Source organism: Cornus florida, unplaced genomic scaffold (assembly GCF_030987335.1).
Source record: "Cornus florida cultivar Cherokee Brave unplaced genomic scaffold, ASM3098733v1 CherokeeBrave_3.0.0_Hap2_Chr11, whole genome shotgun sequence".
Taxonomy (NCBI): Eukaryota; Viridiplantae; Streptophyta; class Magnoliopsida; order Cornales; family Cornaceae; genus Cornus; species Cornus florida.
In genome coordinates, this window is record NW_026775581.1 from 119,066,143 (window position 1) to 119,083,962 (window position 17,820).

Below are 17,820 nucleotides of genomic sequence, written 5' to 3' on the forward strand. Positions count from 1 at the left end.
ATTTGGTGGCGACACTACTCTTTTATAATGAGAGGAATTTCTTAACAACCAAGTCTCCGTGCAACCCTAAGCCGCCTTAGTTAACAATCAAGTCTCCGTTTAGAGCGAGGATATATAATATATCCTAAGCTTCCTTATGGCATTTTTATGGAAATAAACCAAATATTTTCAGATACTACTCCATCTGATCAGAAGCTAAGCATGCATATACATCGGTTGCATCGTCGAACCACCATAGTAGCACAACGGATCATCCATAATCGCATTATCCAGAAACATACCATTATCAAGAAACATACCAAAAGTTGGATCATCAAAACTGCTGAAATCAATACCACTAAGTCCACTACCATCTTCTTCATCATTCATCATTCATCATCGGTGGTATAGTTGGATTTTCCTCCATTACCCCAAACGTTGGATCACAAAAAATTGGAATAGTATTTGTAGGAGTGCTGCTAGTGTATAACATCATATGGCTACTAGAAGAAGCACCACCAACTCTAATGCAGTCTTTATCGCCCATCATGTTCATCATCGAATACGGAATTGAGAGATCGAATTGTGGATAATGATTCGGCACCTTAAGATCGCTGAAGAAGGAAATCGGCTGCCCCTCCAATGGCATGAAGTAATTAGAATGGGTTTCTTGTGTATCAAGAAAGATGTCTTCCGTGTTTTGGTAATCAGAGTTCAAGAATTGAACCCTACCTTTGATGGATTCAATCCTTTCTTCCAACTTGGTACAATATTCTCTCAATTGTTCCATAGATAGATTGTTAAACTCATCATCCGAAGTGGCAAACTTGATATTCTTGGTGGTCTCATCAACTTTCTTATTCTCTACTTTTACAATTTCTGAAGAAGTTGTTTCATCAGCTTCTTTCTTCTTCTTCATCTTCTACCTCTTCGGGTTGTCTTTCAAGAAGTCAGATAAATCGAGGGTCAATTTGCAATGATTTTCATTGGATTGTTGCTTGTACAAGGTGAACATACACCGAATTGTATCAGGATCATTAGGCCGTATGTGGGGCTGCTAATCATCAATCAAACCGTGGTGGTCTGGACCATGAACTACCAAGCAGGCTTCAACATCGCAAAGAGTGGATAATTTGAACGCCTTCTTTTCCAAGCACTTTCTTCTCTTCTAAAAACTAACATAATGTGACTTTATGTTGGTTATTAATTCCTTCTTCAATTTCGGCATCTTCCTCTTCTTCTGCATTCTTCTTCTTCTTCCTGATTTAAAAGAACGCGATGGCCCTCTGATCTCTCTCTCTCTAGACACCGACGGCCCCTCTCTCTAGATCGATTTGCAGAATGTTTAAATTTGGTGGTGGCACAACTATTTTATAACGTTGGCCCTTTTATCACTCATTCTCTCTCTAGATAGATTTGAAGAATTAATGCCTTAATTTGGTGGCGGTACTACTTTTTTATAATGAGAGGAATTTCTTAACAACCAAGTCTCCGTGCAACCCTAAGCCGCCTCAGTTAACAATCAAGTCTCCGTTTAGAGTAAGGATATATAGCATATCCTAAGCCGCATTATGGTATTTTTATGGAAATAAACCAAATATTTTCAGATACTACTCCATCTGATCAGAAGCTAAACATGCATATACATCGGTTGCATCGTCAAACCACCATAGTAGCACATCAGATCATCCATAATCGCATTATCCAGAAACATACCATTGTTTAAAAACATACCAAAAGTTGGATCATCAAAACTGCTGAAATCAATACCACTAAGTCCACTACCATCTTCATCATCATTCATAATCGGTGGTATGGTTGGATTCTCCTCTATTACCCCAAACGTTGGATCATAAAAAATTGGAATAGTATTTGTAGGAGTGCTGCTGGTGTATAACATCATATGGCTACTAGAAAAAGCACCACCAACTCCAATGCAGTCTTCATCGCCCATCATGTTCATCATCGAATCCGGAATTGAGAGATCGAATTGTGGGTAATGATCCGGCACCTTAAGATCGCTGAAGAAGGAAATCGGTTGCCCCTCCAATGGCATGAAGTAATTAGAATGGGTTTCTTGTGTATCAAGAAGGATGTCTTCCGTGTTTTGGTAATTAGAGCTCAAGAATTGAACCCTACCTTTGATGGAATCAATCCTTTCTTCCAACTTGGTACAATATTCTCTCAATTGTTCCATAGACAGATTGTTAAACTCATCATCCGAAGTGGCAAACTTGATATTCTTGGTGGTCTCATCAACTTTCTTGTCCTCTATTTTTACAATTACTGAAGAAGTTGTTTCATCAGCCTCTTTCTTCTTCTTCATCTTCTTCTTCTTCGGGTTGTCTTCTAAGAAGTCAGATAAATCAAGGGTCAATTTGCAACGATTTTCATTGGATTGTTGCTTGTACAAGGCGAACATACGCCGGATTGTATCAGGATCATTAGGCCACATGTGGGGCTGCTGATCATCAATTAGACCGTGGTAGTCTGGACCATAAACTACCAAGCAACCTTCAACAACGTAAAGAGTGGATAATTCGAACGCCTTCTTTTCCAAGCACTTTCTTATCTTCTGAAATCTAACGTAACATGACTTTACGTTGGTTATTAATTCCCTCTTCAATTTCAGCATCTTCTTCTTCTTCTGCATTCTTCTTCTTCTTCCTGATTTAGAAGAATGCGATGGCCCTCTGATCTCTCTCTCTCTAGACACCGGCGGCCTCTCTCTCTCTCTAGATCAATTTGAAGAATGCTTAAATTTGGTGGCGGCATAATTATTTTATAACGCTGGCCCCCTTATCACACACTCTCTCTCTAGATAGATTTGAAGAATTAAGGCCTTGATTTGGTGGCGGCACTACTCTTTTATAATGTGAGGAATTTCTTAACAACCAAGTCTCCGTGCAATCCTAAGTCGCCTTAGATAACAATCAAGTCTCCGTTTAGAGTAAGGATATATAGCATATCCTAAGCTGCCTTATGGCATTTTTATGGAAATAAACCAAATATTTTCAGATACTACTCCATCTGATCAGAAGCTAAATATGCATATATATCGGTTGCATCGTCGAACCACCATAATAGCACATCGGATCATCCATAATCGCATTGTCCAGAAACATACCAAAAGTTGGATCATCAAAACTGCTAAAATCAATACCACTAAGTCCACTACCATCTTCTTCATCATTCATCATCGGTGGTATGGTTGGATTCTCCTCCATTACCCCAAACGTTGGATCATAAAAAATTGGAGTAGTATTTGTAAAAGTGTTGCTAGTATAACGTCATATGGCTACTAGAAGAAGCACCACCAACTCCAATGCGGTCTTCATCGCCCATTATGTTCATCATCGAATCCGGAATTGAGAGATCGAATTGGGTAATGATCCGGCACCTCGAGATTGCTGAAGAAGGAAATCGGCTGCTCTTCCAATGGCATGAAGTAATTAGAATGGGTTTTTTGTGTATCAAGAAAGATATCTTCCGTGTTTTGGTAATTAGAGTTCAAGAATTGAACCATACCTTTGATGGATTCAATCCTTTCTTCCAACTTGGTACAATATTCTCTCAATTGTTCCATAGATAGATTGTTAAACTCATCATCCGAAGTGACAAACTTGATATTCTTGGTGGTCTCATCAACTTTCTTGTCCTCTACTTTTACAATTATTGAAGAAGTTGTTTCATTAGCCTCTTTCTTCTTCTTCTTCTTCGAGTTGTCTTTCAAGAAGTTAGATAAATCGAGGGTTAATTTGCAACGATTTTCATTGGATTGTTGCTTGTACAAGGCGAACATACGCCGGATTGTATCAAGATCATTAGGCCACATGTGGGGTTGCTGATCATCAATCAGACCGTGGTGGTCTGGACCATGAACTACCAAGCAGGCTTCAACATCGCAAAGAGTGGATAATTCAAACGCCTTCTTTTCCAAGCACTTTCTTCTCTTCTGAAAACTATCGTAACGTGACTTTACGTTGGTTATTAATTCCTTTTTCAATTTCGGCATCTTCTTCTTCTTCTTCTTCCTGATTTAGAAGAACACGATGGCCCTCTGATCTCTCTTTCTCTAGACACCGGCGGCCCTTCTCTCTCTCTAGATCGATTTGCAGAATGCTTAAATTTGGTGGCGGCACAACTATTTTATAACGTTGGCCCTTTTATCACTCACTCTCTCTCTAGATAGATTTGAAGAATTAATGCCTTAATTTGGTGGCGGCACTACTTTTTTATAATTAGAGGAATTTCTTAACAACCAAGTCTCCGTGCAACCCTAAGCCGCCTCAATTAACAATCAAGTCTTCGTTTAGAGTAAGGATATATAGCATATCCTAAGCCGCATTATGGTATTTTTATGGAAATAAACCAAATATTTTCAGATACTACTCCATCTGATCAGAAGCTAAGCATGCATATACATCGGTTGCATCGTCGAACCACCATAGTAACACATCGGATCATCCATAATCGCATTATCCAGAAACATACCATTGTCCAGAAACATACCAAAAGTTAGATCATCAAAACTGTTGAAATCAATACCACTAAGTCCACTACCATCTTCTTCATCATTCATCATCGGTGGTATGGTTGGATTCTCCTCCATTACCCCAAACGTTGGATCATAAAAAATTGGAATAGTATTTGTAGGAGTGCTGCTATTGTATAACATTATATGGCTACTAGAAGAAGCACCACCAACTCCAATGCAGTCTTCATCGCCCATCATGTTCATCATCGAATCCGAAATTGAGAGATCAAATTGTGGGTAATGATCCGGCACCTCAAGATCGCTGAAGAAGGAAATCGGTTGTTCCTCCAATGGCATGAAGTAATTAGAATGGGTTTCTTGTGTATCAAGAAAGATGTCTTCCGTGTTTTGGTAATTAGAGTTCAAGAACTGAACCCTACCTTTGATGGATTCAATCCTTTCTTCCAACTTGGTACAATATTCTCTCAATTGTTCCATAGACAGATTGTTAAACCCATCATCCGAAGTGGCAAACTTGATATTCTTTGTGGTCTCATCAACTTTCTTGTCCTCTACTTTTACAATTACTGAAGAAGTTGTTTCATCAGCCTCTTTCTTCATCTTCATCTTCCTCTTCTTCGGGTTGTCTTCTAAGAAGTCAGATAAATCGAGGGTCAATTTGCAACGATTTTCATTGGATTGTTGCTTATACAAGGCGAACATACGCTGGATTGTATCAGGATCATTAGGCCACATGTGGGGCTGCTGATCATCAATCAGACCGCGGTGGTCTGGACCATGAACTACCAAGCAGGCTTCAACATCGCAAAGAGTAGATAATTCGAACGCCTTCTTTTCCAAGCACTTTCTTTTGTTCTGAAAACTAACGTAATGTGACTTTACGTTGGTTATTAATTCCTTCTTCAATTTTGGCATCTTTTTCTTCTTCTGCATTCTTCTTCTTCTTCCTGATTTAGAAGAACGCGATGGCCCTCTGATCTCTCTCTCTCTAGATCGATTTGAAGAATGCTTAAATATGGTGGCGGCACAACTATTTTATAACGCTGGCCCTCTTATCACTCTCTATCTCTCTCTCTCTCTCTATAGATAGATTTGAAGAATTAATGCCTTAATTTGGTGGCGGCACTACTCTTTTATAATGAGATGAATTTCTTAACAACCAAGTCTCCGTGCAATCCTAAGCCGCCTTAGTTAACAATCAAGTCTTCGTTTAGAGTGAGAATATATAGCATATCCTAAGCTACTTTATGGCATTTTTATGGAAATAAACCAAATATTTTCAGATACTAAAATATTTTGTTAGATATTGTTTTTATATATTTCAAGAAAATTAGGACACACTTAGTCCCAATTACTAATGTATATTATTGACCTCCTCCTTTAAACATCCATTTTTACGCCTGGAACCAAAATAAATAAATAAATATATATATATATATATATTGGGTTAAGTAAATATAGTTTTAATTAAAAAAAAAAAAAGCTACTAATTAATCTAATATGATCATCAACTTGTGGTTTTAAGGGGTCTTGGATTCAAATCTCAATCTTACCCTTATTTTTCCAGACTTTATGTTTGGTGTGGAAGTGAGGTTTAAGCCGGTCTCAATACCTTAAAATTTTAAAACAATTATTAAAAGTTATGCTTACAGTTTCTAACTATTTGAAATGCTCACTCACTTTTTTTTTTTTTGCCGTGAGAATCCTTGCAATCACTCACAAGTCACACTTATCGGTTAAGTCTGAATTTACTATCTTAGAAAGTGTCGAACACAAAATCTCCTATCTGTGGAGCTCCTCTGTTCGGCTCGTTAACGAGCTAGTCTGTTGGGGCTTGAGATGCTCACCGTTGGGCTTCAATTTCATGCTCTTGGGATTCTTGCCGGTCTTTAGGTCTCTCTGTATGTAGTGTGTGTATATATATTCGTACACGCTTACATACCACAGAAAAGAACTAAATTTACACACTTGCTTTGACATTATAAACTTCTAATGTTCTAGCTTTTGACAATATTAATATTTTGTGGGCACAAAAAATGATGCCTCTACAAGTTCATATAACCCAAGTAGGAAATGGTTGGTTCTTTATGAACGTTCCCTAAAATTGCAATATATGTAAATTTATATATCTGCATATTTGACTGGTCTATTCTTTGGGTCTTAATTCTCAAGTCCTAGGTCAAGGTTTTGAGAATGGTAGAGAGTAAAGAAAGAACAACAATCTGCATATTTGTATTAATATTTCTTTGTTTCATAATCTAATTATGGTTTGGCTGAGTTGAACTGTTTGATATGATTCTATTTCAAGCAAGAAATTGTTATCAGGTCTCATTCTGGTTCCTAATATAATTACACAGTTACTGTTTTGCAGATACAGTTTGAAATTTATCACCCCGTCATTTTTCCACATAATCATACATTGGTTTACCATGATAGGAGTGAGGACTCCCTTATTCTCTTTAAGTACATTGCAGTTTTATTCTGTGGACTAATGATGGCAACATTCTTCTCAAGGGTGCTGCCATGCCAACCTCCCAGGTTCAGAAGTCCCAAGCTGCAGCATATGATGAAGACATGGACCCAACGGTACGTTTATTTAGTTTTGTTCTTGATGTTTAGTAGAGAAATTAAGGGGAATATCAATTATGAAAGGATTGTCTTTTCTTACACAATAAGCCACAGATAGGAGTTTGACATTCCATCCCAAATCCCAAGTCCCAACTTGCCATTCACGAGGGTTTTTTTATATGGTTTTTGTAGTTCTTCCTTTTCGAAATTAATTAACCTTTGAGTCCTCGTTAATAGAGGGTGTTGGAAAGAGTGGACTAAATACAACCTAACATTTAAATGTACAAAAATGTCTGCAAAAGGATTCGAACCCACATTCATGTAACCTGCATATTTCACCGGTGAACCAAGCAATGGCCCCTAAATGCATAAATGAAAAGTGTATATATATATGTGTGTGTATTATTCAAATTCCGATATTTCTCAAAAATAAAAATAAAAAATAAATAAAAGAAAAAAGCAAAAAGTAAAAAAGAAAAAGAAAAAAAGAATAGAAACTCGAAAAACAAACATATTTACCTGCAATACAAGCCAGAAACCCCAAAAGGTGTTGGAAAGAAGCATGAGGAAGCAATAATTTTTCCATGTTTTCCTGGGGAGAACATGAAGTTGACGTTCTTGGCTGTGATTATCCCCAAAGAGGTGGTGATGTAACAAGAGTTTCAAAGAGGGGCTCCTATAGATGGCAATGGTTGCTGCTCCTGCCATGCAGATTGTTATACCTGCAACCATTGCAATGCCAGGGGTTGTCTTCAACTTCACAGTTTCCATTCTGTAATTCAACATTAATTGTTCAAGCTCAGTTGAAAATTTGATGGTCTAACAAAACCAATTCAACATACTCACAACATTGTCAAGTACTACATTTATGTCACGCTGGTCACGTAACACTATACCATTAAAGGAACAATATTTACTTCTTACATATAAGGAAGAACATGCTTCCTTTATAATATTATTGAATGTATTTCCTCGTTTTCTTTTGTGGGTTATATAAAACATGTCACCCTGTCTGTTTGGACTTCGATCTGGTAATCCAAACAGTCCATACAAGCTCCAACAATTAGTTCTACATCACATCTATACCATATATAGCAACATAAAGAACAAGACTAGAGCAGTTTTATGTTTAGTTTTACCAGTTAAATTACCTCACTTGTTGGATGGGGTGATCTTCACATTATACATGAAAATTACTCCATCCAACAAACGAGCTTGTGTGATTATACAAATCATTTCTAACCTCCTGTGCAGTATACTTACCCAATTTTGCTAAACATAAAAATAACAACAGGTTAAAGACTGAAAACAACAATAAGCAGCAACTTTTATGACTAATAAGTTCAATTCACAGGTTTTATCTTTTTTAAGTACTACATAATGCCCAACTTTGATGCTTTTTGTAACCCCCCAAAAAAAACTTGTGATACTGCCAGTTTTCATTCCAAAATAAGTTTACATCAATTGGCCACATAATTGATACATGCATCTCTTTTAAAAAAAATACGTTAAGTTCAGCTTATGCATGAATCACATGGTGTTTTATGATGTAACGTATGAATGTTGGTATTGGAAAGTATCGTATTCTATATTAAATGCAAATGACAATGACTTGATGAAGGAGCCTCACAAAAATGAGACTCGACTTTATGCAACAATCATATGCAGGACAGATTTAGGTAGTATTAATTGCTGCCAATGTGAGTCTCACAAAACAATTTGACTGTTCGACTAATTACATAGCTCCGATTGCGTCCACCACTTCAAAAGAGAGGTTGAGGGTTCATTTGTGAATATATTTATCTATTAGAAAAGGAGAAAAAAAGAACCTAGCTCTAATTGGCTTGGCAATAACTCATCCAAATTGTACTATCCTAGATTCTGAACAATGCATTATGTAAACCAAACATTAATTAAAGAGGGAGAAATTAAGAACAAGAATCAATAGATATAGATATCTAACTGAGTAGAACAGCAAGGAAGAAAGTTATAACCGGAAGGCAGTTTGTAGTTGCAGCAGCCAAACTTGCAGATGTATACGTAAGAGCCACACCACAGAAATTCAAGCTCAAAGTAATCCTAACAGCAAATAATTAAGACCAATACTGAACATATATGCTTAAAATTTATTCAATAACCCAAAAAAAAATATAAAAAATCTTACACCAGTTTTTCCTTGGGAATAGATCGAAACAATTCAAGAAGGTTAATAAAAAGTGTAGCCTTCAAAAGAAGAAGAAGAACAAAGAATTGAATTGATGAAAATATATACACCTTTCAAAGAAAAATGCAAGAGGGGCTAAAGAAAACTGTGGCAGCAGCTTGTCTTTGTGTTCATACCGACATTGAATGCACAGCCTTGGAGAACAAAAACATTACAGAATATGTGGATTGAACCAGAAGAACAGCCAAATATGGTTTATTTCCATCCATTGTCATCTCTAAATGATGCAGTGATGAGCTTGATTTTATTCAACTACAAGCCACTTAGTGACTACAAAATGGTTGGGTGGACCTTTGTAAAGTGTCACAATGACTGCTCCTGATACTGCTACAATGGTGCCCACTGACTTTGCTCGACTGCTTGAGCTCCTTATGTCTATCTTCTCCACCCTAAAAATTGCAACATTTATTTGGAAAATTTGAATTACGCACATATACTTGCTGCAGTGCATTATAAAGAGAGTGTGTATTATCTTAAGAAGAAGAAAATTACAATAACACCACCAATTATCTGATCATATTATATGCAGTCTATGCATAGAAAAAAATATTTATTAAACATTATATATTTATCAACATAATAATCTCGTGATGAGTTTGCTAACCTGATTCCATGCTAAACAACGCACACTATTGTACAACAGTGGACTGTTCAAGTTGAAACATGTAACCTACACGATAAAATTATTCTGTATTTCCATTTGGGCTGTCCATTTCTTTATAGCACGGTACACTTTAGAACAGCAAATCTCAACTCCGTGAGTTTGCTAGTTAGATCAAGATTTATCTCTGATATAAAGTAGCATAAAAAAGACATTAAATGTGGGAAGATGAACTACATTACTTTGTGCAGCACGGGTTTCGGTGAAAACCGAATCATAACTAGTTGATTTGATTGGGTATGTACAAAATTAAAAGTGGGCATAGAATCTAATAAAGTAATAAGTGAGAGGACATAAAATTCATGGAATCATGGGGAGGACAAGTCCCCTCAATTATAGGACATAAAATAGACTCGTGCGCCTTTTAATGCTGAGCAAAAGAACATTGACCAGGTTAGTAATGTAATTTTGCATCCTACAATTTACCAAACATATATAGAATATTTTATGATGTTACTTTATATAATACATACATATATTTTCAAAAGTTCAAGCAAACACACACTAACTATTTATTTTTGTCCCAACCTAGGCTCGAACACTCAATCTCTCCAAAGGGAGGGAGAGCTTATACCATTTAAGCTAGAGCCAATATTAGTGAATATTTTATGATGTTGCTCTTGCTTCTTACCATGAGAACATGGCCCCAATTGTTAAATTGACTGATGAATTAATTTATTGATTCAATAACTAGAGACGTGATTGTGAACTAATATATTGACATAATCAATCTTAGATGAATTAGGTAAGAGAAAAATGTGATGTAATAAAAGATGATAATGGATTCAAATTTATATTAAATAGAAGCTTGCACACCCATAATCCAATATATAATTAACTACTAATTTGACATAACCACCCACCACAACCATTATCTTTTATTTATTTTTTTTTTTTGTTGATAAATAATTTTTCTAGTTACTATTATTTATAAACAATTACAATCGACTAATTTACTCCTTAGATCTTAGTACCTGAAAATAATTGCAAGCATGAATGTAAAAACTGGTGTAGGGTTGCCCAATGCTGCTGCCAAAGTCAGAGAGATGTAGTTAATGCCTGCACATCCAAATATCTCTAAGCATTTCCTGCAACAGATGCAATTTTCTTTTCTTCAATTATACTTATTTTTTTTTTTTATAAAAAAGCTTCAATATAATTAAATAGAGCAATATTATCAATTTGAACAAACTGGAGATCCATATGAATGTGAGTGCAATCTAAGTATCATATTCCCAAGGAAGCCAAGGAGGAAGAATCTGCAGAGGATTGCAAAACTGAGAGGAGGTAGCTTGTTTCTGCCAATCGAGAGAGAGAGAGGGAGATAATTTATTTTAGTACTATATATATACATATATGAACATGTATATAGGCTATACAGCTAACCTGTGGAACCAGAAGATGAATTATGGAAGAAGAATGAGGATGCCAAGTGCATTATAGTAACAATGTAAATTAATTGCTCATCCCTGTTCATGTTTGCTTTGCTTATTGTTGGCATGCCCACCTCACCACATACTGTCACCATCATTGCTAAAAAAGGCAGTATTACATCCTTTGAACAGGACTGTAACCCCATCTCTCTCTAGATTTATTTTATTTTTTTTATGCAAGGAGGAGAATTTATATTTTGAAAATTAAAATCTTTAATTCACATGTGATAGATTGAAGGATAGGTTAAAATAGTATTCTGCCCACATGGAGCAAAAATCAATTAGGGTAAATTACACTAACCTCCCCGTAGATAGGGTGAATTAGAGAAATTTGCCCCAAGTGATGGAAAATCTCACTCACCTTCCTTCTCTAGTTAACACCTTTGTAACAAACAGCCCCTGCCATCAGTTTCAGTTACGATCAAAGGTAACCCTTGTGATTTCACTCTATCAAGCTAAAAATACCTATTCTACCCTTAAAATGTCTATGGAGACACTTTTGTTCATTTAAACTTGCGTAAAAAGAAAATTATAAACTCACTTAAAGAAAATTAATGTACTAAAGTGCCTTCATAGTTCCTATATATTACATGTTCTGCATATAAAATTCCCAGGATATTTTACCAAATGGCCAATACCCCAGCTAGTACAAGCCCTCATCCCCAAAGAAGAGGTCAGGTGTTCGAGTCTCATTGGAGGCATTAGTGAGTGTGTTTGCTTAATTTTCCCAAAAAAAAAAGGAAAAATACTCAAAAGGATATTCTCTCATCTCTCTCATCTAGGTATATCTTATACATGGCTTCAAGAACCCTAAGTTTCAAAATTTCCATTTCTCACCAACATTAAATTGAATTAGGGTTTTAAATTGTTTGTTCAATTGGCCACATAATTGATACATGCATCTCTTTAAAAAAAATGTGAAGTTCAGTTTATGTGTGAATCACATGGTGTTTTCTGATGTAACATATGAATGTTGGTATTGGAAAGTATCGTATTCTGTATTGAATGCAAATGCAAATTACTTTTGACTTGATGAAGGAGCCTCACAAAAATGAGACTCGACTTTATGCAACAATCATGTGCAGGACAGATTTTAGGTAGTACTAAAAAATGCCAATGTGAGTTTCACAAAACGTTTTGACTGTTCGGCCAATAACATAGCTTTGATTGCATCCTCCATTCCAAAAGAGAGGTTAAGGGTTCATTCCTGAATATTTATCTACAAGAAAAGGAGAAAAAAATAACATAGCTCTAATTGGCTTGGCGATAACTCATATCCAAATTGTACTATTCTTGATTCTGAACAATAAATTATGTAAAACTGCAACGAAGAATGAATAGATAAGATATATCTACCTGAGTATAACTGCAAGGAAGAAAGTTATAGCCGGAAGGCAGTTTGTAGTTGCAGCAGCCAAACTTGCAGATGTATATGCAAGAGCCACACCATAGAAATTCAAGCTCTAAGTAATACTAAGAGCTAGTAATTAAAATAAGTTTAAAATTTATTCATTCTTACACCACATGTAGATGAGTAATGGGTGTAAAAGGAACATTTCTTCAAGAGCAAAAATAAACGAACAAACAAATCAAAAGTAATTTTATGATTTTTTTTTCTTTTCTTTTCTTTTTTTTTTGATAAGTAAAAGTAAAATTTAACAGCATACCCACACAGAGAAAGCATAAAGATCTTGCAAAGGGTTACCAAGGATAACGATGGCGCATTTTTCCTTAGGAATTAATCGAAACAATTTAAGAAGGTTAATAAAAAGTGTACCCTTCAAAAAAAAAAAAAAAAAAACGAAAACATTGAATTGATGATAATATATACACCTTTCAAAGAAGAATGCAAGAGGGGCTAAGAAAACTGTGGCTGCAGCTTGTCTATAGAAGACGAACACGAAAGTGTTCATACCGACATTAAATGCAGCTTGGAGAGAAAAAAAAAACATTACAGAATATATGGACTGAACCAGAAGACAGCCAAATATGGTTTCTTTCCATCCATTGTCATCTCTAAACTTTAAACTTGTGTAAAAATATATTTATCAACGAAAATTGATTTAGGGACCAAATTGGCATAATTCAATTTATGTTTGAGGGGGTGGTGGGAACAATCACATGACGTCATAAAGTGACATTGTATGGTGGGGGCCACCAGCCCACACACATAAATTAAATTTGGTAATTGAAAATTCTATCATCAATCTTTACTCACATAAAATTAAGGTTTTTAATACATGTTGTGTATATACAACTCCGAGGATATTCTCTCATCTAGGTATACCGTATACATGGCTTCAAGAACCCTATGTTAAATTTTCATTTCTGACCTACATTGAATGGAATTAGGGCTTTTAATTGCTTCAAAATTTGGGCTTTAGGGTTTCTTCTGTTCTCTTCTATTTCTCTCACTATATTTGGTTCTTTCTTCTATGCGTGTGGAGAGAGAGGGAAGTAGAGACACCAAAGTGTGAATAGGATCAATCATAATGAAATAAATATCTTGAAAAAAAAAATGTGAAGTTCAGTTTATGTGTGAATCACATGGTGTTTTCTGATGTAACATATGAATGTTGGTATTGGAAAGTATCGTATTCTGTATTGAGTGCGAATGCAAATGAAAATGACTTGATGAAGGAGCCTCACAAAAATGAGACTTGACTTTACGCAACAATCATGTGCATTTTAGGTAGTATTAATTAATGCCGATGTGAGTTTCACAAAACATTTTGACTGTTCGGCCAATTACATATCTTCGATTGCGTCCTCCACTCCAAAAGAGAGGTTAAGGGTTCATTCCTGAATATTTATCTATAAGAAAAGGAGAAAAAAATAACATAGTTCTAATTTGCTTGGCGATAACTCACATCCAAATTGAACTATCCTTGATTCTGAACAATACATTATGTAAATGAAACATTAATTAAAGAGAGAAATTAGGAAAAAGAATGAGTAGATAAGATATATCTACCTGAGCAAAACTGCAAGGAAGAAAGTTATAACCGGAAGGCAGTTTTTAGTTGCAGCAGCCAAACTTGCCGATGTATATGTAAGAGCCACACCATAGAAATTCAAGCTCAAAGTAATCCTAAAAGCAAATAATTAAGATCAATACTATGTTTAAAATTTATTCAACATATATGTTTAAAATTTATTCATTCTTACACCACACGTAGATGAGTAATGGGTGTAAAAGGAACATTTCTTCAAGGGCAAAAATAAACAAACAAACTGAAAGTAATTTTACGAAAATTTAAAAGCATACCCACACAGAGAAAGCATGAAGATCTTGCAGCGGGTCACCAAGGATAACGATGGCGCATTTTTGCTTAGGAATTAACCGAAACAATTGAAGAAGGTTAATAAAAAGTACACCCTTCAACAAATAAGAAGAAATAATTGAATTGATAATAGTATATACACCTTTCAAAGAAAAATGCAAAAGGGGCTAAGAAAACTGTGGCAGCAGCTTTGTCTATAGAAGGCGAACACGAAAGTGTTCATACCGACATTGAATGCAGCCTTGGAGAGCAAAAACATTACAGAATATATGGACTGAACCAGAAGAACAGCCAAATATTGTTTCTTTCCATCCATTGTCATCTCTAAATGACGCAGTGATGGGCATGACTTTCTTCAACTACAAGCCACTTAGTAACTGCAAAATAGATGGGTGGACCATTGTAAAGTGTCACAATGAGTGCTCCTGATACTGCTACAATGGTTCCCACTGATTTTGCTTGACTGCTTGAGCTCCTTATGTCTATCTTCTCCACCCTAAAAATTGAAACATGTTTTTGGAAAAATTGAATTATGCATATATACTTGCTGCAGTGCATTAAAAAGAGTGTTTGTGTATTGCTTAAGAGAAGAAAATTACAATGATGCCACCAATTATCTGATCATATTATATGTAATCTATGCATAGAAAAAAAAAATATATTGAACATTATATATTTATCAACATGATAATCTCGTGATTAGTTTGCTAACCTATGCTAAACAACGCACATACAACAGTGGACTGTTCAAGTTGAAACATTGCGAGCTACACGTTAAAATTATTCTGTATTTCCATTTTTTTAGCACGGTACACTTTAGAACAGAAAAACTCAACTCCATGAATTTGCTAGTTAGATCAAGATTTATCTTTGATATAAAATAGCATAAAAAAGACATTAAATGGGGAAAGACAAACTACATTACTTTGTGCAGCACGAGTTTAGGTGAGAACTGAATCATAACTAGTTGATTTGATTGGATGTGTACAAAATTAAAAGTAGGGCATAAAATCTAATAAAGTAATAAGTAAGAGGACATAAAATTCATGGAATCATGGGTAGGACAAGTCCCCTCAATTATTGGACATAAAATAGCCCCGCGCGCCTTTTACTGCTGAACAAAGAACACTGACCAGGTTATTAATGTAATTTTGCATCCTACAACCCAACATATATAGAATATTTTATGATGTTACTTTATTTGTTTTTTTTTTTTTTTTTTGATAAGTTTTTATGATGTTACATTATGTGTGTATATATATTTCAAAAGTTCAAGCAAACACACGCTATATAATTTTGTCTATGTTTCAAAAGTTAAAGCAAACACATACTCACTATATATTTTTGTTTCAATGTAGGCTCAAACACTCAAGACTCTCCAAAGGTCATGAGATGTTATACCATTTAGGCTAGAGTCCAATATTATTGAATATTTTATGATGTTGCTCTTGCTTCTTACCATGAGAACATGTCTCAATCGTTAAATCGAAAGACTACTGAATTAATTTCCGGATTAAATAACTAGAGAGGGGATTGTGAACTAATATATTGACATAATCAATCTTAGAAGAATTATAAAAGAGAAAAATGTAATGTAATAAAAGCTGAAAATGGTATGAAATTTATATTAAACAGAAGCATGTAGACCCATAATCCAATATATAATTAACTACTACATTGACATAACCACCAACCACAAGCATTAATTTTGTTGTTGTTGTTGTTGATATATAATTTTTCTAGTTACTATTATTTATAAACAATTACAATTGACAAATTTACTCCTTAGAGCTTAGTACCTGAAATAAATTGCAAGCATGAATGTAAAAACCGGTGTAAGGTTGCCCAATGCTGCTGCCAGACTTGGAGAGATGTAGTTGATGCCTGCATATCCAAATATCTCCAAGCATTTCCTGCAACAAATTCAATTTTCTTTTCTTCAATTATACTTTTTTTTTTTTTTTTGGATAACAAAGCTTCAATATAATTAAATAGAACAATATTATCAATTCGAACAAACTGGAGATCCATATGAATGTGAGTGCATTCTAAGTTTCACATACACAAGGAAAGCCAAGGAGGAAGAATCTGCAGAGGAGGGCAAACGTGAGAGGAAGTAGCTTGTTTGTGCCAGGAGAGAGAAAATATTTTAGTACTAAAATATATATATATATATATATATATATATATAAACATGTATATAGCAAACCTGTAGAACTAGAAGATGAAATATGGAAGAAGAATGAAGATGCCAAGTGCATTATAGTGACAATGTAAATTAAATTGCTCATCCCAGTGGTCACCGTTCTCGCATGCATCTGCATCAACGCTATTAGATAATCTCCAAACCCCAAAAACAGAGTACATCCATGACATAGAACACCAGTTAGCACCAATCAAATATCACCTAAAGCATAGTACTATAACTTGATCAATTACTGTCAATTATATCACAAGTTCAAGGTTTCTCAAAAGGAAGCGCACAACTAAGAAACATTTGTGATGATAGGCCCCTTGTCTACTGAATCAGAAAATCCAAACAAATCAACCACAACAATATCAGCACGCAAAAAAATAACTTTCCTTTTTATAAATAAATTCCATTTTTCTTTCCTTATAACACCGATTGCAAACACACATACATAAAGAATTAATACACAAATATACATACACAATGAAGGGCTGATAATCATCAATTAAGAATCTTGAAACGCCGGGAAAGCACAAACAGACAAGCAACCCTCTCGTCGCCACCTCCGCCGCGGTCCACTAAGCCACAAATCAATCCAATTCCTTCACAAAATTCTACAATCCCTAGTCCAATGCAACTTCCATCGCCGCGATCCACTTCCTTCTCATACCACCCATAGCACAGATCAACCATGGTGGTGGTGAGAGAAAGAGATGCAGGGGTAGAATTAGGGTTGCAGAAGTTTTTGTTTTTCACAATGAAAATGACTAAAATTTTCATGGGCAATTTCGTCTTTTTAAACATTTTAAGGGCCTGTTTGGATTAAAATAAATTCCTATTATCATTGTGGCAAATCTCAGGGTTGTCATTGTAATTAACCCAAAGAATAAAAACAACAAAAAAGACAGAAAAGTAATTTCAAATGAGGCCTTTTACGGACATAAATTTAAAACTGAGGAAGAGTTCTGATTGTTTTTTTGAA

General features: G+C 35.2%; 3 protein-coding genes and 1 pseudogene across 3 annotated transcripts; all 4 read right to left on the minus strand.

Annotated features, from left to right (window-relative positions):
• Positions 1 to 3,313: 3,313 nt before the first annotated feature.
• Positions 3,314 to 3,994, minus strand: LOC132281976 (agamous-like MADS-box protein AGL82). The gene has a single exon (XM_059783621.1). It carries the CDS (start codon positions 3,992 to 3,994, stop codon positions 3,314 to 3,316), a length of 681 nt encoding a protein of 226 aa, XP_059639604.1.
• A 393-nt stretch (positions 3,995 to 4,387) lies between these two features.
• Positions 4,388 to 5,410, minus strand: LOC132281977 (MADS-box transcription factor PHERES 2-like). The gene has a single exon (XM_059783622.1). The coding sequence runs from the start codon at positions 5,408 to 5,410 to the stop codon at positions 4,388 to 4,390; it is 1,023 nt and encodes a 340-aa protein (XP_059639605.1).
• Positions 5,411 to 6,986: 1,576 nt separating this feature from the next.
• On the minus strand, positions 6,987 to 9,478 carry LOC132281978 (WAT1-related protein At5g64700-like). Its single transcript, XM_059783623.1, has 7 exons — positions 9,386 to 9,478; positions 9,210 to 9,268; positions 9,009 to 9,124; positions 8,257 to 8,317; positions 8,053 to 8,125; positions 7,565 to 7,864; positions 6,987 to 7,031 (listed from the first exon to the last, which is right to left on the minus strand). Exons 1-7 carry the CDS (start codon positions 9,476 to 9,478, stop codon positions 6,987 to 6,989), a joined length of 747 nt encoding a protein of 248 aa, XP_059639606.1.
• LOC132283271 (WAT1-related protein At5g64700-like) lies at positions 9,149 to 17,588 on the minus strand (annotated as a pseudogene).
• Positions 17,589 to 17,820: the final 232 nt, after the last annotated feature.

Coding starts and splice junctions, on each gene's coding strand:
- LOC132281976 (XM_059783621.1), bottom strand. CDS start 3,994: ATGCCGAAATTGAAAAAGGAATTAATAACCAACGTAAAGTCACGTTAC.
- LOC132281977 (XM_059783622.1), bottom strand. CDS start 5,410: ATGCAGAAGAAGAAAAAGATGCCAAAATTGAAGAAGGAATTAATAACC.
- LOC132281978 (XM_059783623.1), bottom strand. CDS start 9,478: ATGGATGGAAATAAACCATATTTGGCTGTTCTTCTGGTTCAATCCACA. Junction 8,318..9,008: donor CTTCCTTGCTGTTCTACTCA/GTTAGATATCTA, acceptor TTTTATGTTTAG/CAAAATTGGGTAAGTATACT. Junction 7,032..7,564: donor GTTTCTGGCTTGTATTGCAG/GTAAATATGTTT, acceptor CATATGCTGCAG/CTTGGGACTTCTGAACCTGG.